The following is a 26179-nucleotide window of genomic DNA, read 5'->3' as shown; positions in this document are numbered from 1 at the left end:
AGACAAACCAAACTTTTATATAAGAGTTGCGCTTTGTGTTTTAGGTTTTTTCTTCTGAGAATCTCCCTGCTATCAGCAAAGGCTTCTGAAGCCCCAAATATTTGGAAGTGCAGCCTGTGCTGGGCTAATCAAGGCAAGTGCTTATTTATAACATCCCTGTTTGACTCAGTAATCTCCCCTCTTTTCTTTACATGTGGGACCTGAAACCGTGGGCCTTTAGTTTTTAATACACCATGAAAGCAGGACCTGATCTCTGCCCATTATACACGGGGTCATTTCTGACACACATTCTCTTTTTGATGAATTCAATCCATGTTACAGCTCTCAAGAGATTAACTGCTGTTACAGCACAATCACAGCAACTAAGGCTTACTTTGACTCCTGAAAAGTTTTGGGGTTTTTTCTGCCTCTTTTTCTTTGTTTGGGTCGGGTTTTTTCATTCCTTTCATTGTTAAAAAAGCTGTGGGGGAAAGGAATAAGAAGCCCTCAAACTATTAATTGATGGTAATTGTTCTTATTTCATAAGCCTGCAAATCCTCTTTTTTTTTTCCCCCATATAATAAAAGCCTTTCAGATCCTCTGAGCAAAAAATGTACTGGATTAACTTCTATTATGCAGCTCAGGAATCTCCAGGCCAGAAGAGGTGACATTAGCTTCCACAAGAAGAGTCTCACTGCAGTAATTTATGGTTATTCACGAGGGGAAACTTGGCAAAAGCTTCCAAAAAATGCAAGCATGGCAGCAGCTCCTGCTGGGATCAGGAGTATCACTTGCAGCACTGCTTTAACCACAGCTTCACCTCCACACTTGTCGATGCATAAATCTTTCATTATCGCTGGGAAGAACTGAATGACACCTGGGAACAGCACTGGAGATGAAAAAACACCCTAAAGACCCTCACATTTCCTCAAAACAGATGAATTTGAGGGGTTTGTCCAAACCATTACAGTTAGGTTCATGTTAAATACACTCATTTTATGTTCAGAGCATTCTTGAAATGGAATAAGAGATAAAGTTGACCCCACCCTGCAGTTAACAACCATGGTATTGCAATTAATAGGCACTGAATATTTCACCAGTGACCATATACAGAGAAATCATTGCAAAAATCCTGGTTATTTAAATTCTTCTCACTGCTTAGCACATTTTAGTTAAAATATAATACATTTCTGTTTTCAGGAATACATGACAAACATCCAGTCAAAATCGAAAAAAAGGGTCCAAAATTTTTAAAAGTATTATATATATTTTATGCATTTTGTTTTCAAACTACAGCTCTTGGACCACTTCTAAGATACTCTGCAAAATTTACATACTGAGTATTTAGTTCCAGTAAAATTTCAAATGCACAGATTTATATTTGCCCTGTTTTATTACAGCTGAATCAGTGTTTAGGGTACAACATGCTAGAAAATACTTCACACTGGTATTTTTATAAATGCTATTTATGGTTTTTATGCAACAGCTCTGGCAAGGTGAAACACCTTTGTTCACAGCTTTGCTCCAATGAAGCTACCTTCCTTCAACAGAAAGGAAATCCCTCAACTGTTTTAGAGAAATTTTATGTGTGCAGCCATATAAATATTTACATATGTGCAGACACACACACATGCACACAGAAATAATATTTTGGCAACTAAGAGAATTCTGAAGGGATGCTACACGAGACTGTTCCTCTGCTTTTCTCACTCTGGGCAGATCCTTAAATAAACAAACAAATGCAGTGCAGTGTGAGGACAGGAGAGATATTTAATAATGCATCCATTTGTTCTGAGCCTCCAAAGGCTCAGTGACCTTCAAAGCTGATCAGGTGGGGCTGTGGTTGGATTCCCACCAGCCACAGCTCCATAATGAAAGCTCAGCACCACTGTGAGTGAGAGCTTCTCTTCCCACTTCAATTTGGATCACAAACACACTCTGGAGCTCTGTGCTGTTAGAATCACTGATTCATTGCATTATTAAGGTTGGAAAAGGGTTAAAATTAGTCTCATATTAATAGTAATGCACTGAGGTTATTGTTTCTATCAATTTCTTCTTCTCTCACAGGAAAAACAGAGAGAAGAAGCAGTGTTTAATTTCTCTCTTGCTCCCATTTGAAAGGAGCAGTTATCAGAAAATTATCTCCCTAACATATAAAAATTGATATGAAGGGGACTTTTATTTTTTAGATAACAGATTCAAATTTATGATGTATTACTCTGCCAATACTTCAGATCCCTGAGATTTAGGGGTCCTTTGAACTGTTGAATGTGCTGCATTTAACTTCCTTCCCATCAAAGAAGCTGTAGCTTGCATGGGATAGAAGGAAGCACTCCACAGCATCCCAGAGACCAAAATCAGGTACCAAAAATTAACTCCAAGGACTTAGTGAGATGTCCCTGTCCCACTAAAGCATTCTAAAAGCTGTCAAACTTCCTTCCTTAACCTGCAGCACCAGGAGGAGACTCAGCCCCAAAACCTTGACCCTCTGCCCACCTTGGGATGTTCCACATCCTAAAGACTCAGCTGCTTGGAGAGGGACACCAGGAGACACCTATTAGCACCTCCACAGCTCAGGCCACTCTGCTTGATTACACATCCATTGAAATTAATTAATTTTTAATTTCCCACTAACCTCAGCTATTATAAATCAAGTCAACCAGGCCAGGGAAACGTTCACTGAAATATGAAACTGTCTGTGGAAGAGGTGCCTGAGCACAGGTTCAACTTCAGCAATCTGTCACTTGAGAGACAAGCACAAAGCAAATTACTTTGCACACAAATTATTAGAAAATACTGCCTTGATTGGTTATGCTGTTTCAGAAAGGGCACAAAAAGAAAAAGATTTTATACCAGTACTGAGCTCTGTAAGCCTGGGTCTGGTATTCCAGCTAGTTGAATGGTTTAGCCATCTGGAAATTCCTTTTCTTATTTTATTTACCCATTTTGGAGGGTTTGTTTACAAATGAAGGAGTAAAATTCATTTTACACAATAAAAACAATGGCAAATAATATACAATATTACCATACCTGTATCTATGAAAGCAATACCTAGGCTCTCTCACTGTGCTCCGACTTCTCTACTATAGCTCCAGGGAAAAGCAAATAATCTTACTTTGAGATATTGGCAGGTTTGATAAAGACTCACTTGATATCCTCCTTCCTGCCTCCTGGTGCTTTATCAGCATGAGAGTCATTTATCAAATACATTTATACAACAGGAGCAGGTTTCAGTTTCACCAAAATTAAGTGTCCTGTGAGATCCACAACCTTCAGTCATCAAAAAAGGAGGAGGAGACCCCTTGGTCTCCAGGTTTTGAAGTTCAGATTTATTATATTGCAAGTATGAATTCACACCTGGTGCAAATGGAAGAGTAACTCACATCATAAACCAGAGCTGGTTCAATATCACCCTTTAAATATTCACGTATTGGGCACCACCGGTCAATAGCACAAGAAACATGGCACTGAACACATAAAATACCAGTTAATTTAAAATACCAGTTAATTTTAGAGACAAACTGGGACTTGACACCTCTGGTGCTACTTTTCTTTCTCTACTCAACACCCATTTTGCATTTACATCTGCTTACTCTCAATGCCACTTTGAAGCAAAGCTATTTTTCTTCTTTAAGGATACTATTTCACAGCCAATACCTTTACAAGTGTAAGAACTACCACAAAAAGTATTTCATAAAATAAGACCAGACATTCACAGAGATTCTATTGTTACTTGAGACTATTTTTGTAACTGCCTCTGCCTGAAAAGAGTACAGAAAAGAAGACAAATGGATTTGATGCTTCCTCAGAGTATTTCCCTACATTCCAGGTATTTTGGTAAAGGGACTTCCTGAGCCAGAGAAGTTGCCTTTGTATTTAATAACCTTTGACAGCACTTTCAGCATCCCCACTGTCTCAAGGCTACTAGTACTAGAGCTTAAAGTGCAATTAGATAATAATTAAACAAGTCTAATTAAGGAGATAACTACAGATGTCCTCTAGAAATGTGAGGATAAAACCACTATCTCACACCCTAACATACTGTGGATAATTTACATTAGTTGGTAGTGTAGGAAGTTGAAGGAGTGTATCCTGAATCGTGGTACTCAGGATAGAAACAAAAATGGGAATGGAAAGGTGGGAATTTTCTCAGGAGATAAAATTCTCACCTCAGACGTTGTTGGCCCTTGTAGTCAATTTAAAAGTTGACACCTTTAGTGATGGTAGCAGTGATGCCAAATTCAAACTATGATACCTTCAGGAACAGAGAAATCATCCCTGGTTGAATTTGGTTCAATTCCTTTTTGGACAGGGATAGTTTCAGTAGGAGCATTCAGTATTTGAAGCAGAACAGGTATTTCTTTTCCAAAACCAGAATGACTTCAAAGCTGCTCAGACATGCAAGATTAGAGCTGGTTGGAAAATCCTTCACCAATCAATTTTCTGCTCAAAAATAATGGTCCAGACTGAAATCCCTCCTCAAAACTGACAGGATGTGTGCATGTGCATAAATATTTAGGTGACTGAGAAATTCAATGAACCACCTATGCTGCAGCATACAAATCCAAAAATGTCATCCTAAAAAATCAGGTTTTTGGAAGCTTACCACCTGGTATTTCAAAAATACGAATTTTTTGAAGTGTGTTTAAATTACCCAAAAACCCCAACCAACCAACCAACCAACCAACAAATCAAACTAAACTAGAGATAAGGAATAAACATTCCCTACATCTTGAAAGTACTTTATGATACATGGCCTAATGGTTTTTATTTTCAAATTTATTTTATTTTATTCCATCACCTCTTGAATAGAATTTTACTAATAAACTATTTTACCTTGTACTTTTTTCCTAAATAAATTATTTTACTTTTTACACAGTGTTCTAAAGATAAACACAGAATGGTTAAAGACAAAGATTACAGAAACAAAACATGATATTGCCAAAGACAAAAACCACTATGGTTTCTTTCAAGCAGCTATGAACCTGCCTTTAGGAAGAGAGGAAGAGATTATTTCACCTCAGAATGCAATGTCCACTTGAGTGATGGAAGAGGTGAGATGAACATAATTATTCTTAAATTCTGTGTTATCACCGCACTCTGAGGTACCTTCACCTCCAGAATGATTTCTTGGTAAAGCCTGGGAGAGTTTTGTGGCTTTTTTTTTTTAAACTGTCCACAGTCCTTTTTTAATCTCTATTTGTTTAAAGTGGCCTGGAGAACACAGCACCTGAATTAACCACAGCAGCATAGAATCATTTAGGCTGGAAAAGATCTCTGAAAAATTTGATTTGAAACTTGAATTTCAAAACAAAAGCACAATTAATGTGTCTGCAGAAACACAGAATGTGAGAACCTTCACTAAACTTTTATCTTAAGGATAATCATAAGAAATAGCACCCATTATATTCTTACAAAAAATATTTGAGCAAATAAAAGCAATGTAAGCCACTGGGGAGATAAGTTTTGGAAGTTAAAATGCATTAAGTGACCTAAAGGAAACTCATTTTAGGAACAGCAAAAGTCACCTCACTTCTCTTGCAAGGGGCTTTCTCATATGATCTCATCCATAGTGATACTATATTTATTCTTTTTCATTCTTAGAGAGAAAACCAAACCAAACCCTCACTTCTGATTTGTTTCATGCTAGCTCTTTTCCTCCCCTGAGAAGGTTCAAGCACACATTATGAGCTTGGTCTAGCAATCATTCAAAGCAGAATTCTGACACAAGCCCACAAGAGTTTTGTCTGCATGAGGACCACAGGCTTGGCCTCTTGTGAATACTTTCATTAATACTGAAAGGCCCCTTTGTTTACTGCATGACCAGAACATGCATATGTGCCTATAAATGGGAGGCATTTATCATTCCCTAACAGTGATGAGGTGGCCACGGTTCATGAAGCAAGCAGAGAGATGAGACTCAAGAAATCTGGGTTCTGCTGCTCACTGGGTGACAGATTTATGTGACCAAGCAACTGCATCTTTTCCTATCCTAGCACTCTATTTGTAAAATGTAGATGATATTTTATTATGCTGCAGAGTGCTTTCAGATAAATGAATTAAATTCCCTGATTGATCATTAAACAAAGAGACTTCTTTGCAAACATAATCATCAGCACGATGAAATATGAATGAGACACTATCCTCTGAGATGCAGGGGGAGCAGGAAATCTTTCATTTAACAAAGCTGAAGTATTTCTGTATACACAAAGCTGTGGCTTGGTCCATCTTCACTAAAAATCCATTTTCTACAACCACCTTGCTTCAGCAGCACCTGTGCCCTGTCCTGTGGTCACTCTGGTGTCACCACAGTCCCCAGCACAGACTCCAGCACACCTGGGACTAAGGCAAGCTCAACTCAGGGCAGGAGGGCAGCACATCAAAAAAAAGAGCTCCCAAAACTGGGAAATGACTTCTCTAGGCTGCAGCTCTCAGGTCTGAAACACAGCAGACTGGCTGATGCTGCAGCAGTGATCCTTTACACCCTTAGAGCAAGAACAGGGCACAGTGAAGAAGGTCAGGAGTAATAATCAATACTGTTCTTAGAGAGTCACCTTCCCCTAGAAAACCCCTGAGGGGCATTTATTAGAAATTCTAGAAGCAGTGATTGCCCTGAGTGAGGAGCATGAGATCCTGACCTCAGCTGAATCCAGGTGAGGAGAAAATTGTATCAAGGGTAAAGAAAAACAGGAGCATGGGTGAGCTGTGCAACCACTGGGCACTGAGAAAAGGAAAAAGAGATGGGGAATGGAGGGAGAAGCTACAAACACAACTGCAGAGAACACTGAGCACCTCAGCTCAGCAAAGCTGCCAGGAACTGGCATCTGATTAAAATCACTCATAATGCAGAATTAAAGAGAGTGAACAAGAGACTGGCACTTTAAAAGATAACATTTCAGCTCTCATAAAAAATACATAACAAAGCTGTGACAACACAAACTACAAAGTATTTAAAAAACCCACCCATTCAGATAATAATAATTTACTGCATTTGAATAATTGCTTTTAAGCTCTACATGAATTATGAGCTTTACCCATGGAAAACCAGCCTGTAAAAGCTCAAATTTAAGTATTCCAATCACAGTTCAGCTTGAGCACAGCAAAGAAACATTTTTTTGGCTGCAGACACAAGAGTTTCTAGGGGTTTTACATAATTCTAATACTTTATTTCTGCACCAAGCTTTCTTTTCACAGCACATGCCTTGGTAGCTTGTTCTTTAAAACAGTTTTAAAACAGACCTCCTACATTTAAAAGCATCAATTATTATTTATGCCAACAAATAAATTCATCAATTCAATTAAATTAATGTATGTGCCCTTTTTTTAAATTTAATACTATGTTTTTATCAGATGAAATGTCTAACTGTTATTCATGGCTTTTTTTGTTCCATTTTTTAATTGATCATATAACTTGCACCAGGCAAAATTCTTCAACATTTTGGCAAGTTTTGGCTTTCTGGACAGTGGACTGAGGGCCAGATTTCCCTGGTCACTAAGCTGAGCTCCTGCAGGCTGCCAGCCCCAGCATGGGGTCACCCAGCCTGATCCAGCAGCTTCTGTTCAGGTTAAGGTGCAGCATCCCATGCTGGGCCAAGTGGCCTCTTCAGCCCTCACCCCCATGGTTTCCATATGTTTTCAAATAAATCTCCCTGCTCTGTGTTTTGCAAATTGCTCTCTCAAGGCATGCAAAGAGAACAGACTTTCAGTTCTCTTTGTGGGATGTACCTATGTATTTTTATATATATATATGCATGCATATCTCTACAGAGATATAGGTATGACAGAAAGAAAATATACATCAAGACCAAAAAAAAAAGGACAGGTTTTCTCTTTTTCTCTTAAGGTGATTTGAACCAGAAGCCCAGACTCAAAGCCCTCAGGCATGCTGGCAGTTCAGTCCTGTGAATGGAGTAATTTATGCAAACTCCTAAATTACAGGGAACCAGCAAACCATTTGCAAACCATTTCCATATATTGCTAATTGGAGCATTTTTCATGTGTTTAGCTGTAATGAAACTGAGACCACGAGGACTCTGTAAAATACAAACCCAAAAGCAATAAAAACAAAGCCTTCAGGTTATCATAATTCTTCTGTAACAAAACATGTGTGGGCCACTGGTGATATTTTTTGTAACTGATAAAAAACTTTTTTTTATATATAAAGGCTTGATGTATAAACATTGCATTAAGTTTCTCAATGGTAGGGCTGGATCCTGAATAATGAGAGCTGTAAAAACACCAGGGTGTACATAGCTTTGTGCAGTCTAACCTAAGTTTCAACTGGACAAAATTACATTTAAACACACAAAATTATTGCAAATACTTGTGCTGGTGACGCTCAGCTGCTGCCTTTTTATTGTTTTGGGAGATACTATTTTTAGATTAAATATGTGCTAAAGAATCTCCTTAACTATGTTACTTGTTTATTACATTGATCATTTGAAAGTTGGACTCCGTCTATTAGTAAAGTCACACAGCCAAATGTTTTTCTTTTCTAATTGGATAACATTCACTAGAATTAACAGCACACAAATGGTACATATTTTACTGAAATATTTCAAAGTTCATGTTGATGTCAGCTATAGAGGCTGGAATCTAAAAGAATGCACTTGATTAATATTATTAGCACACCAACTGTCTTGTGCTTTAAATAACAATACAAAGAAGTGATTTTGAGTGACTGACAAAGCTAAAAATCTTCTCTTGGTAAATTAGCTAAACTACTAATTCACAATTTTGTGAATTCCATGACCTGATTTGTATTTTGAGTCTGTATTTCACACATACAAAAATGTATTCACTAATGTATTGCACTGCTTTCCTGTAGACAGATATGTTGTTGTTTAAAAGGAACAGCATTTTATCAAAAAGCCACAGGTTCTCATCCATCCAAGAGCTAATTGCTTGAAATTCTTGATTTCTTCCCATTAAATCAACAGGAACTTCACAAGTGATGTCAGTGACAGCACACAACAACCCTGACATGCGTTGGAGACTTGGCATCCAAAATGTAAAGACAAAAGAAAACACATCCTCCCCCAGGCAGCCATTCCCCCACGTCCCACCTTCACAGGAGGCAAAACTGCAGCTTTGCTGATGAGGAAAGCATTCCTCCTGCTTGGGGCCCCTGCCATTTCCAGCTGGCAGGCTCTGGTGTGCCATCATCCGTCTCTGTCACTGCTCCAGTGGCTCCCACTGCGAGCCAGCACCAGCATCAATCCTGAGCCCAGAGGTGGGAAAGGAACCTCTCCCACCTAGCCACTGCCTCTCAGTGAGACAGGAACAGCACCAGGCAGGGAAAGCAGCCTGGGCAGAGGGCCTTGGGTCCATCACAGCCTGGGCAGGTGAAGTGCAAAGCTGTGCTAACAATCAGAGGGAGCAGTGAATGCTCTGACCTTACTGATGGCTGCTGGTGCAGAGGGTGCTGCTGCTCCTCAGGGACAGGACTCTCAGAGCCACTGGGCATTTTCACTCATTTCTTTTCCAACAAATTCCCCCTGAATGAACAAGCTTGATTTGGTAGGAAACATTTCACTGTAAGTTACAAAAGCCTTGCAGGCATGCTTTTGATGACTCTCAGTGGGAATGTTTAATACCTCTATCAATAGTTGTCTTCATAAATATCTTTTTTTTTTCTTTCAATCTTTGCACAAAAGTGCAGTTGTCACATCTCTTCATGTGTTCAACTTGACATGTAGGGAACTCCTAATGGGACCTGGTGTGAATGATTCTGCTCACATCCAAGAGTCTCCATTACATAACAGTCAAGTACACTCAAAAAATCTTCATAATTACAAGAGGAAGGAAAGAATAATACATTTTCTTTTTTCCCTCAGCTAGAAACCTTCTCAAATTACTGCAGGACGTGACTGTTATCCAAAACCAGTAAGTGTTTCTAAATTGTTTGCAGAGAGAATACATAACACTGTTTATTCCTTCAGTTGTTTGTAAGTTAACCTGTGGACACAGACAGATTTTCAAGTAATGGAAACAGTCTATAGAAAGTCAGCAAATATATCATCAAACACCACAAAACAAAGTGAAACACCCCAAAGCAGATTTACAATCTGCAAGGGAAGAATAGAAGTCTTAACTGCATCAAAACACATCACCTCTAAGATATCTTGAGAATTTCTTAATTCCTAACTCCCAGCAATTTTTTTCAGTCTCCCACATGATCCCACAAAATCATTGAATCCCACAGCAGGGCTAGGAATGCATAACCTCATGTTCACCAGTGTCTGGGCAGGAGGTTGGGAATCTGATAGACTTGACCAAATTGAGCCAGGGTAAAACACCTTCCCTGCCTTCAAACCTCCCATCTAACAACAAGGTGAGTGTAGAAGGCAGGAGCACAACCTAAAATCCAATGTGCCTAAGAGAAACAACTCAGAGGAGCACAGAATCATGGAGTCACTAAGGTTGGAGAAGACCTCCAGCATCACCCAGTCCAACCTGTGACCAAATATCCTCCAGCCCACCCAAACCATGGCACTGAGAGGTTTCTGGAACACTGCCAGGGATGGGGATTCCAATTTCTGCTCACCCTTCCAGGGAAAAAAACTCTTCCTGCTGGCCAGCCTGAACCTTCCCTGGCACAGCCTGGGGCTGTGTCCTCTTGTCCCACTGCAATTCTCTGGGAGAAGGAGCTGCTCCACACTTTGCCACAGCCTCCTTTCAGGAAGAGGAAGAGGAAGAGGAAGGCTCTTACTTTTGAGCCTTCTTTCCTCCAGACCCTACCAAAGCAAGAAAACAGCTGTAGGTTGAATGACTGCAGTCTGTGGATGCACATCTGGGGATCTGATGCCAAGGGGCAAGCAGGAGGTGACAGCTTGGCTGTCCTGACTGCAAGTCAGACAGGGAAGCTTCCCAGCAGATGGAGAACTGACAAGCTAGAAAATAATCCCTAATTATGAGAGAATTTGGGATAGAGGGCATAGGTTTTAAGGCTGTCATTTAAACACACTGGTTCCAGAAAGTAATTATTGCATAGAAAAAAACTATGCATTCAATTCCAAAGAAGCCTTTAATCCATGTTTAAATAAGCTCTTTACTAAACAGGCTTGTGCCTGAACACCTGCTTTTACCACAGGATTTGGCAGTGCTTTGTGTATTTTTCAATTAAAGACTAGTATTTAACTTCTGGGGGGAAGCAGGGCCTACTTGTTCAGGGAGGAGATTAAAAATTAAAAGGTTATGTGTTATCACAGTGCAGATGTGGCTCAGAGGTAAAACCCGAAATCCAGTGGAGTGAGAACTGCAGCGAGCTGTGTTATTGCCATCCCATCTCAGATTTGCTGTGGATTAGAACGGATCAGTAGCAGTGTGAGGGCAAACAAGGATTAACTTTGACCCAGCCCAAAAAGCTCTGGTACCCTTCCTCCAAGGCTGTGAGGGATCCCTCACCTGACAGCCTCCTCTCACCCTCTGTGAGTGGCTAAAGGAGCAGGGAGAGGAGGGTCTGAGCTCTGCTGCACACCCCTCCTCCCTGGCCACAGCAGCTGTGAATACACACAATACAGCATGAAGCAGCTGTTCCCAAAGGATGGGGATAAAAAACGGCACCTCTGAGTCATCCCTACAAAGGGAAACCATGGATGTGACCATGGTTGCTATGTCACATCACTGACAAGTGCTTTATTTCATGTCCCTCTACTAAAGATGCTGCAGAGCAGAGCTAAATCCACTGGACAGAAGGGTTTTCAAGCTCAAAAAAAAGAAAAACCCAGTCCACTGAGTTCAGAACAAGGTGCAGTCTTTTGGCTTTCAAGCTCACAGAATTGTCAGGGTTGGAAAGAACCTCCAGAGGTCTTCCAGTCCAACCCCCCCAAGCTATTTCCATAATTTCTGAGAAACTGCTAGGTACATAGCCAGAGCCCTTGGAAATCAGGGAAACCTGATTAAAATGCTGGCCAGACAAAATTCAGAGAGACGATTCAAGACAATTCTCAAGAAGGCTCTTGAGAAAACAACAAACTATTTCTAGCTCAGTTTCACAGACAGGGCTCCCTGAAACAGGAGATGTGTTTCTGTTTACTGTACCTCACATCAGCTTTAAATCTCTCAGTGTAGCACAATCATTGTGACCATTCTAATATTATTATTTGCAGACCAAATCCATGTGAGACTGTGACAGAGACATACCCAAACATGGACTTGAAGCAGTCACCATATTTTTTCCCCAGAAACATGCATATCTTCAGCAGCTGGGCACAGACTAAACTTGCATTGAGATTTGCATCCTCCTTTAAAGACACCATTGACTCATACTCCTGTCTGAACTAAAATCAGTATTCCTTCTTTCCTCAGGAGAGCCTACTACTTAGTAACTTTTTTTTGAGAATACTAATTGTAGATTAGATTTCAATTAAATAAGTATACTTTATTTATTATGGTGATTTTTTTTTCTCTCTAGTCTCTTTCCTCTCATTCTCCTTCCTATTCTGACCCTCTTATAAAAATGCTTTTAGCTTTCTTCCACCATCTGCTGTGGTTGGTGTGGGCAGAGAAAAGACACAGAAGCCGATTCCCCTTTTACTTTAATTTCACTGCCAGTTCATCCCCTCACACAATGTGAGAAACAACACTAGCATTGCTTGTTAAATGCCACACACACATAAAAATTTCATGTCTTCTTAATTCCATCCTCTGCATTGACAAATATTCATATGAGCTCAGGGTGAAGGCTCTGGATACTCAGAGACATTACACACTGCATGAAAGTAACAGCTGAAGGAATGGCTAATTAATTAATGAAGATGAAGGTTCATTAGCTGTGGTTACCTGAGATTTCTAACCAGCTACTCCTCCAGCCTGAATGTCCTGGTTCCCACCCAGCCTCCTCCTCCTCCCCAGGACAATTCCAGTTTTGCAGCTGCAGCAGTGACCTTGACTCCACTTCAAGTCACAGTCCCTCAGCCCTGTTTCAGTTTTCCATTTTATCCTTTTGGGAGCGAAACCTGAAAATTCCTAGGACAGATCTGAAGAGTAGCTTCTTAAAATAAACTGCCCAGAGCTGTCATCTCAGTATTAGGATCACATTTCCAAAATGAGTAAAAAAAAGTCCTCTTAGACCTTCAGAGACTTCAAGATGTTCTGGCATCTAAAGAGACACATTACAGCAGCTGGAGATGCTCCTGTTAAATCTGAATTATTATTGAATAATTTGCTTTTATAATAATGACTACTTTATGCCATTCATTAGGAAAACAAAGGAGGAATTTTTACTTACTGGATTCTACATCATCCTGATATAAAAGTGGCATTTAAAAAATGCTACAGAAGACATTTATAAATAAACAATTCTATATGTGCATACCTAAATCTCAGAATTACCTCTTACAGAGATAAAGGGGCTGGTCAGGTTAGGTCAAATTCTGCATAGGTGACCTCTGTATAGGGTTGCAAAACATCAAAGAACATGTTTAATATTTGACTTTAATATGTTTGCCACACTTCAGGTCTTTTCTAGCTCAGCTGGGTAACAGATGACCATTTCAACATATTTTATTGCTTTACTATAATCACCTCAGAGATTTTCTCTTTTCTTTTTTTTTTTTTCCCCTAGGAGAAGGAAAGACAATTTTTTTTCTTCTTTAAACAACAGGTTTTTGCTCCATCCTCATTATGGGGAAGTGTACTACTGGTGGAAGGTTTTTGGTCACTGTTTAGTGGCATTTTTTTTAAAGGAAAGAGCTTGGCACTCTAATTTATTCTGTTCTCCTTACCTTAAAAATCTCTGCCACATCAGAAATAATCAGTGGGGGTTTTTAGATAGAACCAATTATTGTGGTATAATATTTTGAACTCCTGATGACCACCTTATTCCTACTGACAACTGCTATTTAGGATGAGCATTGGTAATTATTAATTTAATGAGGTTTCATGCTATTTCACATGCTCAATGTACTAAAATCTAAGCATGTGAACAAAAGCAGTGTCACTTAAGTGAATTACTCTGCTAAAAGCATTTGAAGTCAAGTTTGGGACACTAAAAGTACATGGTATTTACAGCCCCTAAAATACATAGTAATTTACTTGAAAATTTTGAGGCAGTCATTCTATAAAGTTTGATATGTTTTTAGAGTACCAAGATTGGTCTAGATATGGCTATGAATAAACTGTGTATTGTTAAAGCCCCCCACACTTTTCTGTCAATTAATCATCATTGTTAACAAAAAGTATTATATAAAAATAACTAGAAAAAAGATACTTGCATGTCAGTTATGTTATGATTCAAAAAAGCACATGGATTGGAAACACCAATGGGAAGTAAAATGCATTACTTCAAGCATATTGTTGAAGAGAACTGTCCTGTATCACTTCTGCAGCTATACAGGCCTGGCACAGCATCAACTTTTACCATATGGCTTTTTCTTCCCTTGCTGAAAGTGAATCTTCCTGTCAAAGAGCAGCTGCTCTAAATTATCACATCAAATTTTAACCTTACAGTAGACAACCACTGAACCCACAGAGCCATGACAGAGAAATAGTTCACCTGCTTGACCTGGGGAGGATTTGTCACTGTTTGGGTCTATCCCAGCCTCAGAACAACACCTACACTAATTGCCAGGGTTTCTGATGCGGGGGCTAAAGCTGAAGCTACAAACAAATTCTAGGCAGTGAACTTTGCATTTTCTCTCCCTAAACAGGCTGTGTGAAGTCCCAGTTATTATTTTCCTGGCGTGCTACAAAGAATAATGCTGCAATTTCAAATGCAAGGAGGATGAGACAGTACAAATGAACTGAATGTTATTCACTTTGTCATCCAAAAAGCAGCAAATGCTGATACTTCTCCTGCAGTCTGAGTGTTTCAATAAAGTCTGCTATCAATTGCTGGTTATTTAGATGTCTGCCAACAGCATGTTTTGACAACATCTTGTACTTCACACTGAGGAGCAGCAGGCTCAGAGAAGGTTCTCCTCATCTTGTACTCATCTTTCAAGATGGTCCTTACCCTGAGAGCATTTTCAGAGTTGTGTGTTATCAAAACTCTCAGCTCTTGCTGCAATTGCTCTCTATTTAAAGCCTAGTGCCAGCTGCCAGTGGTAATGCAAACCCCTGTTAGCCTTTATAAGTCCCACTCTGGAACTAATAAGGGATTGTCAAATGGCTCTATAAACTCTGCCAGCAGCACAGAAACCAATGGAAAAAGCTCCCTGAATTCCCACTGACAACACAACCTTTGTGCAACTCCAAGATTGAAAAATGTCCCAGGGCATGGAGAGAGAAACTTGCTGAGGATGACACTCATTATTTAGACTTTAATCTTTTGAAAGCCTCCAAAGAATGGAACCCATTACAGTGGAAAGGTTAAGGAAATGCCAGTGAGATCCCTCAGGATTGTCAGTGACAGACATCCAGAAGAGTCCTGCAGGAAAATCCTGCACACAAATTCAGTGGCAGTGCTCCTGAACGTGTGAGTGCCAGAGAATTGAGGCAAATATTTCTTGTTGGGAAGAACAAGTAGATGTTTCACAACTTGTTAAACTGGGTTCCAGGCAGTGGGGTGTGGTGTTTGAGCAGTTTTTTTGTCAGGGTTTGGAGTGGAGTGGTCATTTTGTTGTTTGAAAAGCAGGTAAGGGAGACAAGGAAAAAACTGTCAATGCACTCACAAAGTGGCAGAACAAACACTTTAAAAAAAGTGGTAACATATCTGGATTAAACACACATCCAACTATATAAAGTTGCATTTTGTGAGTCATTAACAGTTTTGCAAATATTTCTGTTATTTCTGAGTGAATCTTTCCATTTCCCACCTAGTTTTAAATACAAAAATTCAATTTTAAATTATCTAGTCCTGCCATATATTGACACTGTAGTACTGAACAACTTGGAGAAATGTATTGCTAAGTTTTCTAAGAACGCTTCACAGGAATGTTACATTCAAACTCCTAATCACTGCATGTTAGAAACTTTATAGTAATATTTATAATCATCTGGCTGGAATCTTTAGGGATTACTGAATGCAACATAATTATTCTCCCATAAAAATCATCTGGACATCTTCAACATAACTTTCATAAGAGTTAAATAAATTCTAAGCAGGGAGGTAAATCCTTCACTTTTGTGCTCTGTTTATGTACTTATAGACTATAAAGTGGATAAAGACAATGAATATTTTACAAATGAAGTGATTCATAATTTATAGCTGCTGTCATTTTAGCTTACCAGCTTGGAAGATTAAGAGTCCTTTTAAAAAGCATCTCTCCTGCTTTTTCAAATCAAAACAACACAGACCAAAGGAATAAAAACCACACCTCAGACCTCTGCTTTAAAAAATTTGAATCCCCAGTTTTTTCAGATTTCATGTGAAAGGAAACTTTTTTGATAGCTCCATTATTATATTGTATGATCTCCGTATGATCAGTGCCTACATATTATTAAATATAATTGCTCCTGTGCAAAGTCTAAGAGCACACATTTTTGCAGTGCAACACATCCAAGCCACTCAATTAATTCCAATGGAAACTCAGGAGTTGCAAAATGCATTTGAGCTTTCTTTCTATTTTCACTTGCACAAAATTGAGTAGTTCATCACAGTACATTTTTCTCTTTACATGTAAAGTAAATTTTTTTCTAGATCTACTGACCTAGAAAAGTAAAAATTAGGTTTACTTATGCAGAGACAAAATGGTTATTTAAAGCATAGAGGAAAAAAAAGAAGTCTAAAGAATTTCTTTGCTTCCTTGATATTAATGATGTTTTACATATTTTTACCTCAAGAGCAGCAGTCATTCCACTCAAAGAATTAAGCAATGTATGTGATGGTTCAGATTTAGCAGCCACAGATGGCATTCCTTTCATATCTCCAGAAACTCAGAGAGAGAAAGATGATTTAGGAGATGCTCACTGCACAGCTTGGAGAGCTGAAAAATTTAGTGTTAGGGGAAATTTTGTGAAGTCATTTTTGCATTAACCAGGCCCGGTGGGTGAACTTATCCTCTCCCTCCTTTACCCCTCACTCCCTTTTCTCCCATTCAATCCACCTGATTAATAGCTAAAAGTTAAACACATAAGGAAGAACTGTTGGGTTACATTCTTTTTCCTTCTGGCTTTGTTATAGAAAATGTACCAGTCACTCATGATTAAAACTTACAACTTTATTATATAGCATTACATAGGAAATTTACAGTTCAGACTTACTCAATTCCAGCAACTAAAATTTAGAACTACACCTTGAAACAACACCATGCAGAAAATGTTATTCTGTGCTTTTTGGGTCATTCTGTTTAGGCCCACCATTTTAAATTTTTCATTTGATAACCAGAGCCAGAAAAATGGGGTTCTGGTCTAGAGGGTCACCTGTTGGAAGCTTTCAAAAGAGCATTCAAGCTCACTCATAGTCCCACATGGATAAACAATTGCCCACTGCATGCTTGCTAATTGAGTACATTGTAATGAAAAATAACCTTTTCCATGTCCAACTGGTCTTTCTGAAGTGCATGAAATAGCCAACAACAGAACAGACACATTCAGGATGGAAAAGATTTATTAGTCCAAACCTGCCAGTGCAGGATTTCCTTTATCATCTGGTTACTGCAATTTTTAAAAACACAACTCCTGAAATGAAGCTTCCATTATTTCCCTGAGGAGCCTTTAGATCATTACAGAACTACAGATAGTTTTTCTGCCATTTATCCTACATTTTCCCTTTTATTTTGGTATCAATACCCCAACTAACCAACCTTCAGACAGTGAGATCTATTTCTTCTATAGTGCTCAAAATAAAACTGAGTCACGTTTTTCACTGGGCAGGTGATGTGAATGCTCCTTTATTTTAACTCAGTCTCTGGGCTGTTCCAAACTCTAAACCACTGTCTAATCTGTTCCTGCACTTGAAACTTAAAAACTGCGCAAAGACTCATTGCCTTTTCCATAAAAATCACATTATTGACTTTGAATACGTACAGAGGCAGTCAAAAAGGATGAGGTATAGAGCAATTAGTCTGTCCTCTGAAATAGAAGGCACCAGTAGAGAGGAAAAGTCCAGAAAAGAGGTATTACAGATGAGATATTAAATATGAAAGATATTGAAATTTGTTAATATGGAAGCTGAAAAGGGAGCAGTTTTTCCTCACTACACAGGGACATGGAAAACCTTATCCCAGTGACTCTAAAAGAGAAGGGTTAAACACAGCAAGAAGTTATGTTTTCCACACAGGGCAAGATATGGTACTCATTGCCATAAATAATTAGCACACCAAAAAAATGAGTTAAAATACCGACAAATTAACAAGAGACTGATTCCTATTGCACATAGTTGTTCTTACAAAATTTATTTTAAAAAGTCAGCAGTAGATTGGCAGAAGCTTTATCCAGTTTCTTACACTTTCCCTTAGTTTCTTAGGTGGATGTCATTAGTCACTGTCAGAGAAAGAATATTAGGACAGAGCTGACCCAATCCACTCAGCCTGTTTGAATGGGAACAAATTGAAAATACAATTTTTTCCTTGTTGACTGAGGAGCAGGATGGAGATTATTAGAAAGCATTATGCTTAGTGTGCACTTCCAGCCAGTTGGGGTTTTTTCCCCCCTAATTAAAACACACTAATTCTAAGAGAGAAGATGCCATAAAGATGTAGTTTGGTGAGAGTGGTAGGAAAATATAGTTTATTAAAGATGTTGCAAGGAAGAAGTCCTGTTCAATCATGAAATATTAAAATAACAAGATCACTGTGATGCTAAAAAGTTGTAATAACAAAAAGCCTACAGTTGATGACATACACCATTTTAATTAACTAACATATGCATTAATTAAGAGGGTATGGAAAGAGTGGCTCCCCAACACATCTTACTTTACTTCAGACAAGCCTAATCCCTCCAAAACAATAAGCAGGTGCACAAGTCTTTGCTAGAGGAGGTATTAAATCTTAAGCTGTTAACCTAAGATGTTTACTAATACCAGAATTTGAAGACAAAAATTCACTTTTAAGAAATCATTTCTCCACACACTCCCAATACAGAGGACAAGGATGGTCACAGTGAAATTCTTTTGCTGACTGACAGGTAGGGATGCTGCTGCTGTACATGTAAAAATCAGTCAACAGGATCCAGAAGAGAACAGTATTCCACCCAGCAAGAACCCCCCAGCTGAGCTGGCTTTTCACAGCTTACATACAAATGTTTTATAAAAGCAGCATGCACCAATAACAAAAAATGGTCTGAGTTTATGTCAACTTATCCTGGTTATGCAGAAAAAAGAAAGCAATCAAGGAAATTGGTGAAATTTGTATTATTTGGGAGGCCATGACTATGCCTAATTTTCCAAGTACAAAGAAGAACTGTTCTGAATGAAATTTAAATAGGCTGATCTTATAGCATTGAGGTCCTTCATTTTAATCCTCAGTGATAATCTCCTGTTAATGCAAAATGACACTGTTTATGAAAACAGCATTATGGAAACAAACAAAATCAGAAAGTCTGAGCACAAGATCAAGTAGCGATGAACACCAAGCTCCTAAATGTTTTCAACTACTGGGAAGACAATAACCTCTGCTACTAATTATTTCTTCAGACTTCAACTGAAACTTGTTTTTCCTAAGTTATGCCTTCATTCCAGCCCATGTTTGTATCATTTTGTGTTACATTACCACAGTCCTGATTTTACTGCCCTTTCGAAGACAAAACAAAAATGAACCCAAACAAACAAAAAATCCTTAAACATCCAAAAAGATGGAGTAAGAGAAGGAGAGAATAAAAAGAAAAGGAAATATGCAGGAGCAGCCTTGAGGTCAAAGCTGAACTGGTTTTGTGAGTTTTCCAACTATTTCTGTGCCACAAACGCTGACAAACGTGAGGTTTTGCTTTCAAAGAGCCACTTCAATCACAACACACTGAAAGAATCTGATCAATATGACTTCCAATAAAAGCTAGCAGAACCTTCTATGTTAAATCAGAATAAAGCAGAAGGACCTGTTGCTATTGTTAACAGCTTCATCATATATAACCCCCTTGATCAACAGTGAGAAAAAACCAAACCAGAGAAATACATTCATTCTGTGGTCTGATTTTCTATGCAGAACTCAGCAGGAGCTGCCTTGCCTGCCCCAAGTGTTTGAGAACTTGCTTTTAATAGAAGTTTGGTTTAATTTATTTAGCTTTACTTTTGCTCGGTTGTTTTCTGTTGCTTTCTGGAGCGCCTGTGTCTCTGTGCTCACGTGTAAATGAAACTCTAAACCAACAGCTTTCAGCCATTTACAGCAACACAGGCTCTGCAGCAAGCAAGAACACACACAGTGCATAAAAGATTCACTCGTGTTTTAGCATTTCTAAGTGAAGCTATAGGAGGCCCTGGATAAAGCATTTCTGAACAATAACATATCCTCCCCCCGAATTCAGCTCTTAACAGAAGAGTTTACTTTGTTTTTATATAAATAACAGTATCTAACCCCAGAAAAGCACCCTCAGACCTGGCTCAATTTATTGAAGGGCTAGAAATTATATTAGATCTCCTTAAAAATCCAAGCAAGAACAGTCTTACCCCTTTCCCCAGATGTTTCCCTGTCATTTTCTGAGAAAAAGTCATGGCTATGGTTTGTTGGGCTCCCAGTAACTTTATTTTTTGAAGTAAGTATTGTTCTAGGACTGATTAAAAATGAGTAGGCACTGTCCCAACCAGGTTCAGAATACTTTAAATTTCTGTTCTACACATGCACACTCCCCACAGAAAACATTTCAGCTATTCTGCTTCCAACCATGGGATTTCCAGACATTACTGTTTAATTTTTACTTGTATATTTAATGGAAGACCCTTTGTCACAGCCAGCACCCTTCAAGGCATTCTGTGAAAAGATTGAATCAGCACAAAACTTCGAAATGTAATTTTATAAAAAGCCGTAAAACGTTAGCTGCTATCATCTTGGTTGATATTAAAATTAGTAAATACAACATGCATTTCTCTAAGGTTTAAAAGACCATTTCTGTAAAAAATCCAAATCCCCAGTGTACTCTTGTTCTTGGGAGCATTCACATAACCACCGTTTGCAGAAATCAAGAGTTTGGAGAAAACTGAGTTAAAATACATGAGTATTCATGAATAAACTTCAACTATTAATCTTCCAAACATATCTGCATTTAGTAATTATGCTACAGGAGCAATACCACATGTTTTTTACCAACCAGATCCAATTAATCAACACAGCTCAGTGTCAAAAGTCATGTATCAAGACACAAAGTTTAAAAGACAAAAAGACACACACAAAAAAAATCACTTTTTGACACAGACATTTAAGAAAACCATTGTAAAGTGGAAGAAGATCCAAGAGTGGTAAGAGAGGCTAGACTTGCTACATGACAACTAAAAAATTTGGTGTTACTAAGAATCAGTTGACTCTTACCGAGTATTTTTAGCAAATGGCGCTATTCACACAGTTAAACAAACCCTGTTCCCACGGCAGTTTTACCACCTGGCTGATTTCTCTCCAGAAGCTGAAGAAAACCAGCAGGACCCAGCAGAGGGAGCAGGGAAAGCCGGGGAAGCCCCAGCGGGGAGCAGAGCTCCGGGCACGCGGGCCATCGTTACCTTGGCAAGCAAAGCCTCTCTCTTCGTAGCCAGCGTTGCACAAGCACTTCCCGATGGGCACCAGCCACTCCCCCTCGGTGCTGCAGTACATCTTGGGGGGCTCCTCCTCCTTGGAGTGGTTGACGCAGGAGCCCCGCACCTCCACCAGCGACTGGGAGTCCATGGGCACCGTGTCGGGGAACATGGCCAGGTTCTTGACGGTGAACGGGCACTTCTTGAAGTACACGCGCACCGACACCAGGGCGACGCACGCGCCCACGTCCTGGAAGGCCAGGTAGAAGCCCTTCCTGCTGATGGGCCCCACCTCACGGATCTCCGTGTTCAGTTTGAGGATCCTGTCACCCAGGTCCATCTGGGTGAAGCTCTCGTCAGCCGCGATGGTGTCGATCTTCAGGAACTGGCTCTCCTTGAACTTGACCGAGTGGTCGTCATCAGACTCCATGTAGTACAGGTTGAAGGTCTCTTTGCAGGTGCCCAGCACCAGGGGGATGCTGTTGCAGTCCCTCAGGGTGAACTTGAGCTCCACGTAGATCTTCTGAGCCGAGTTGCGCGGGATCCAGTTTGTCCGCAGCCAGTTGTTCTGGCTGTGATCCATGACATTGCACACTTGGTAAGTTCTGATCGGGGTGTAGTGCTCGTCAACACCACTAATCTCTTCCCACTGCATTCAAAAGGAAAAAAAGAAGAAAAGGAAATGTTTTAAGATTAATTACTATACCAAAAAAAATAACTTTTAGGCCAAAAAGTGCGAAAACGCAAAAATAACTTTGCTTGGACATCACTGTAAAACAAACAATAAGGTCTGGTTGAACCTCCTCATACCTTTTTCTTATTAAAAACCAGAAACATCTTAAATGAACACAGAATTCACCATTAATAGGTCAGTTTTTACCAAGTTACTTCAAGGGGGACAAAAGAGATGCTAGAGCTGTTTTGCACTACTAAAAAACTTTGTGATTTCCTAAAAAATAAGCCAAAATGCCATGTCTTTACAACAACTACACTCACCTCAAATGGAAGAGATCCTCAAGGAGAGCACACATTTGCCCTGTTAGAAACAGTTTTATTTCTAAGATTCAACAAAAGCCAACAGCTCTAACTGAAATTCCATACAGTCACAATAAAATGTTACAGTTTTACATTTATTCGAAGCATGACAATTGATTTTCCTTGGGACATATGTACTCTGACAAACAATAACTCTGGAAACTGGGTTGAACTGGACTAAGATCACTACCAATTTACCATATTCTGATTAGTTGATTCTTCTGTGGACTACAGAGGCTGTGACACTGCAATGGTTTTGAAGAGCACAGGGTAATTATTTGCTTTTACAGCAGCCATCAGCTGACAAACTCTCTTGACCCAAAACATGAAGGAAGGGGCTTCCTGCTTGTGAATTACTCACATACCAGTCCTACCTGGTTTCCAAAGTCACACTTACCAAAGGGGAATATTTACCAACCACAGGAGAAAAAATTTTTTAAAAACCCCACAACAAAAACTGGAGAATCAAGTATGTTGTCAGAAGTCACTGACACTCCTGAGGAAGGAAGACAATAGAAGAATTTCTACCAGAAAAATATCTTCCCTCAAAAATCAAGTAATATCAATTTCCTGTTTAAGATCTCAGTCTAGTAATTACTTGTTCTGCCTAAGCATCTTTTGTTACAGGATTTTAGTGTACTGCAGACAGTAGGAGAGGAAAGAACTATTCCCACTATAAAGACAAAAGTCGTGGTGCAGAAGTGCTTACAGTTTCTTGTGTTTACAATACATGTATATCACACACATAAACAAAGAAAGGAAAAAAACATGGACTTATCAGAGCAGCATCTGAGGCTTCTCAGTCCCAACCCACTAATTTAAAGAAGTTTTGATCTAAGAGTGGGTCTGCACAATGAAATTGTCCACACACCACCGAAGATGTGATTTTAAACCACGTTATTAAACCAGCAGATAAAAGCAGTGTAAATACTCTTTGCTTTAATTGAAACCAAGTTTACTGCAGTTCACTTTACAGACCTGACTATACACAAGTTTTATCTCTTCCTGACTCATTCAACAGAGTTTAAAACACAATCTTGGATGCGTCTACAGCAGCTGATAAGCTGCAGCACGCCATAACAGAATCTATTTCCAAAAAGAGCCACCAGTGCAGGGACTTTTTGAGTCAAAATTGCCACCCTGGAGCTCATGGCCACTTGAGAGTTTGGCACCAGCCACACGAGGATGAGCTGCTGCCTGCCCTGGCTCCCAGCCCTGCCAGCTTCCCAAAAATGAGTGAAGGACTCTGGCAGATGTCCTTGCACAAGCACAGGCCCTGAGCCAACCCTGCCTCAAAGAGCCATAATTGCCTCCAGTGAAGCTGGATGATTTATCTGCAGCTCTTACCTGGACAAATAAATACTAAGTAACAACAACTGGATGAAACTGGACAGGATTATATAATGAAACTAAATTTTACAGACATTTTAAGCAGTTCTGATTCACAAGTCATCTAGTGATCATCATTTCCATATCATTTCTAATCAGTTCTATTTAAAATGTCCAGTGAGAGATAGAGACAAAACCAGGAACTGGCAGACTTTAAAACATCTCCACAGCAAGATGCTCATTTTCTGAACAAGTCTCATGGCAATTTCTTTTTTGCCATAAGTTTCTTATCCAACATGCTTACACAGACTTTTGAACATGCATATAGGACTTGCATAACAAAGGCAGCATCAATACCATGTTCTTCATCCAGAAGATAATAATATTCAATTAATAATTTCATGCAATTAAAATTTCAGTAATTTTCAATGAAGATAAAATTGCCTGGAAGTCTGTGTTAGACCACTTACATGAAGAACAAAATTTTAAATCTATCATTTAATGCTGAAGTATTGCTGAAGGGAAATGCCACTCTCACACTTGGTGCTAATTTAACTAAATTACTAACAGTTATAAAACTGTGGAGATTGCAGCTATTTCATCAGAAAAAGATTAAGTAAGTCACCAAAACTACAGGAAGAGCATTCAAATCACAACATGTACCACATTCAAGTACATTTGGGAATTCAATAATTATTATGATCAAAGTAAAAAGCAAGCAGTATATTTGCATTGCTCATACATTGCAACTCTTCCCAGTAAGATTTTATATTGCCATTTCAAAGGGATCTTAATGGTAAACAGATAATCAAGAACATTGAGCTTTTTCTATGAAGTAAGGTTTCTCAGATCCCTGTATTAGCACTTGTTTTAATTTTTATTTTGGTACTTGCAATTCATGTGTTCAACTTGCTCTGTGAAGTTACAATCGTTACAAAATTTCTTAAAAAAAAAAAAAAAGGAAAAAAAAAAGGAAAATTCTTATTCCAGGGATGGAATTAAGCAGGGAAAATAATAAAACAGATGGACAGGGGAGAGAAAATACAACAAAAGACTTGTGGGTTGAGATAAGGAGAGGGAGAGAGCACTCACCTGTTACTGCCACAGAAAAAACAGACCCAACCTGGGGACATTGACCAAATTTATTATCAATCAAATGAGATCAAGGCAGTGATAAATAAAAACTAAATCTTGATTAGCTCTGGCCCACACAGCATTACACTGCAGAGGTGTCTCCTGCTGGAATTTCTTTCTTCCAGTACTGTACAAAACTAACGGATATTTATCAGTCTTGGCTATTGTTAGAGAGGAAATTAATAAGCAAGTTTTAAATTCTGGAATGATGGAACGACAGGACTATCCTCCTCCAAGTCCAATAGGAATGATAAAGTCAGAATTTTTTAGGAAGATGTTTATAAAAAAGTGTCAGGGGCTCATGACAGAATGATGTGAGGCACAATTTCTGAATTCATATTATTACACAGTATTTATGTCATATTCCCCTGGTGCCTTCAGGCACTTTCAATACTTCTGAAGCATGTCCAGAAGTGCCACAGCACCACTCCCTTCCCAGCGTGTAATTTGGCTTTTGGAAAACATTCTTTTGTTTGCTTTTCACTTTTTAAAATCTTCTTTGGATATGGTACTGACAAGAAACGAGAGATTGCTTTCAGTGGTGTAGAAAAATCTCCAGATCCCCAGTGAGAGGGTCTAACTCATGTCTCTGAGTGATAAAGTTGGCCAAAAAGAATTTTCTTCTCCAAGATCTGGCACTGTGCTGGACTTATGGCTTTGGCTTATTTCTTGCAATTTCTTTACAAAAGGAAACATACAGAAGTGAATGTAGGACGTTTCTAGGGTGTCATGGGCAGTCTCAGTGAAAAGCTGCCTCTCAATGTGGGAATCTAGGACATGAGTGATCTCAATTCTTTCATCCTGCCTGTGACATCATTTTTTGTGTCTTTTTATCCATCATAATTAAAAAAAATCTGAATTACAATAAGAAACTGAGGGATATTTTGAGATTTACAATACAACATATATGCAATTGTGTAATTGCAAAAAAAGCCCCATTTTTTCTGTCAGCATCACACTGCTATAAAATTCTTAAACTCCAAAGTATAAACTCCAACTTCAGATGAGAATTAAAATAATTCAAGTCTAAATTAAAAAAAAATATATATATAACCTCCCCACATACTGTTTAAAAGCTTAACAAAATGGTAGCAGGATACAAGAGCTCTGAAAGATGGCCATTAACAAAAACCCTGTAATGACTGTATTATAGGAGAATGCATTCCA

The 26179-nt window shown here is 38.9% G+C and overlaps 1 protein-coding gene across 3 annotated transcripts in view; it reads right to left on the bottom strand.

Moving 5' to 3' along the window:
- The window catches only part of EPHA3 (EPH receptor A3), a 171788-nt gene that overhangs the window by 97015 nt on the left and 48594 nt on the right, over positions 1-26179 (bottom strand). For 2 of the 3 annotated variants that reach the window (XM_033053496.1, XM_033053497.1), the window contains exon 1: positions 21503-22169. In XM_033053496.1, the coding sequence (XP_032909387.1) occupies positions 21503-22169 (667 nt within the window). Of the gene's footprint in view, positions 1-21502; positions 22170-26179 lie in introns of those variants that run through there. The other variant, XM_033053498.1, reaches the window with a different exon arrangement.

The sequence above is a fragment of the Catharus ustulatus genome, chromosome 2, assembly GCF_009819885.2.
Source record: "Catharus ustulatus isolate bCatUst1 chromosome 2, bCatUst1.pri.v2, whole genome shotgun sequence".
Classification (NCBI taxonomy): domain Eukaryota; kingdom Metazoa; phylum Chordata; class Aves; order Passeriformes; family Turdidae; genus Catharus; species Catharus ustulatus.
The sequence above is the reverse complement of the archived record's forward strand: the minus strand, read 5'-3'. Positions and strand labels throughout refer to the sequence as shown.